This window comes from Bison bison, unplaced genomic scaffold (assembly GCF_000754665.1).
Source record: "Bison bison bison isolate TAMUID 2011002044 unplaced genomic scaffold, Bison_UMD1.0 scf7180017864191, whole genome shotgun sequence".
NCBI lineage: Eukaryota > Metazoa > Chordata > Mammalia > Artiodactyla > Bovidae > Bison > Bison bison.
The window spans coordinates 133,029-133,917 of record NW_011494763.1 but is presented as its reverse complement, the minus strand read 5'-3'; the positions used below and the strand labels follow the sequence as shown (position 1 = coordinate 133,917).

The window sequence follows — 889 nt, the reverse complement described above, 5'->3', positions numbered from 1 at the left end:
GGCAGCACGGCGGCGAGCGCCCCTTCGCGTGCGCCGAGTGCGGCAAGCATTTCGGCAAGAAGACGCACCTGGTGGCGCACTCCCGGGTGCACTCGGGCGAGCGGCCCTTCGCGTGCGAGGAGTGCGGGCGCCGCTTCTCCCAGGGGAGCCACCTGGCCGCCCACCGGCGCGACCATGCGCCCGAGAGGCCCTTCGTGTGCCCGGACTGCGGAAAGGCCTTCCGCCACAAGCCCTACCTGGCCGCGCATCGGCGCATCCACACCGGCGAGAAGCCGTACGTCTGCCCCGAGTGCGGCAAGGCGTTCAGCCAGAAGTCCAACCTGGTGTCCCACCGGCGCATCCACACGGGCGAGCGCCCCTACGCCTGCCCGGACTGCGACCGCAGCTTTAGCCAGAAGTCCAACCTCATCACCCACCGCAAGAGCCACATCCGGGACGGCGCCTTCTGCTGCGCCATCTGTGGCCAGACCTTTGACGACGAGGGGAAGCTCCTGGCCCACCAGAAAAAGCACGACGTCTGAGCGGGCCGGGGCGGCAGAGGCCGAGGGAGGGCGGGCCCGGGCGTCGTTCACACTGTGCCCTCTGCTGCTGCTGTCGGCGAGGGGGGTGGCGAGGTGGGGTGAGCCGGCCCCATTAGGGAGGGAGGTCCCCCGCTGTAATCAGGGAGTCCACTTGCAGAGCAGGGACCCCGGCCTCCCGCTGGTGTTTGCTAAGGTTCGGTCCCGACTATCTTGTGCCCTAGAAAAGTAGCAATAGCAGCTCCACCCACCCTTTAGAGCCCTCCGGCCGGAGGGGCCACCAGTGGACAGGAGGACCCCTCTGGTGTTAACGCCTTAACGTCCCGTCTCTTATTATGAGTTCCTTCGGCTCGTTTTTTTTTTTTTCAAGT

General features: G+C 66.6%; 1 protein-coding gene across 1 annotated transcript in view; it reads left to right on the top strand.

The window, feature by feature from the left end:
- REPIN1 (replication initiator 1) overlaps positions 1-883 on the top strand; it is a 3,438-nt gene extending 2,555 nt beyond the window's left edge. Inside the window, exon 3 of the mRNA XM_010843879.1 lies at positions 6-883. Within this exon, the coding sequence (XP_010842181.1) occupies positions 6-521 (516 nt within the window). The 3' untranslated portion in view covers positions 522-883. The remainder of the gene's footprint in view (positions 1-5) is intronic.
- The last annotated feature ends 6 nt before the right edge of the window (positions 884-889 follow it).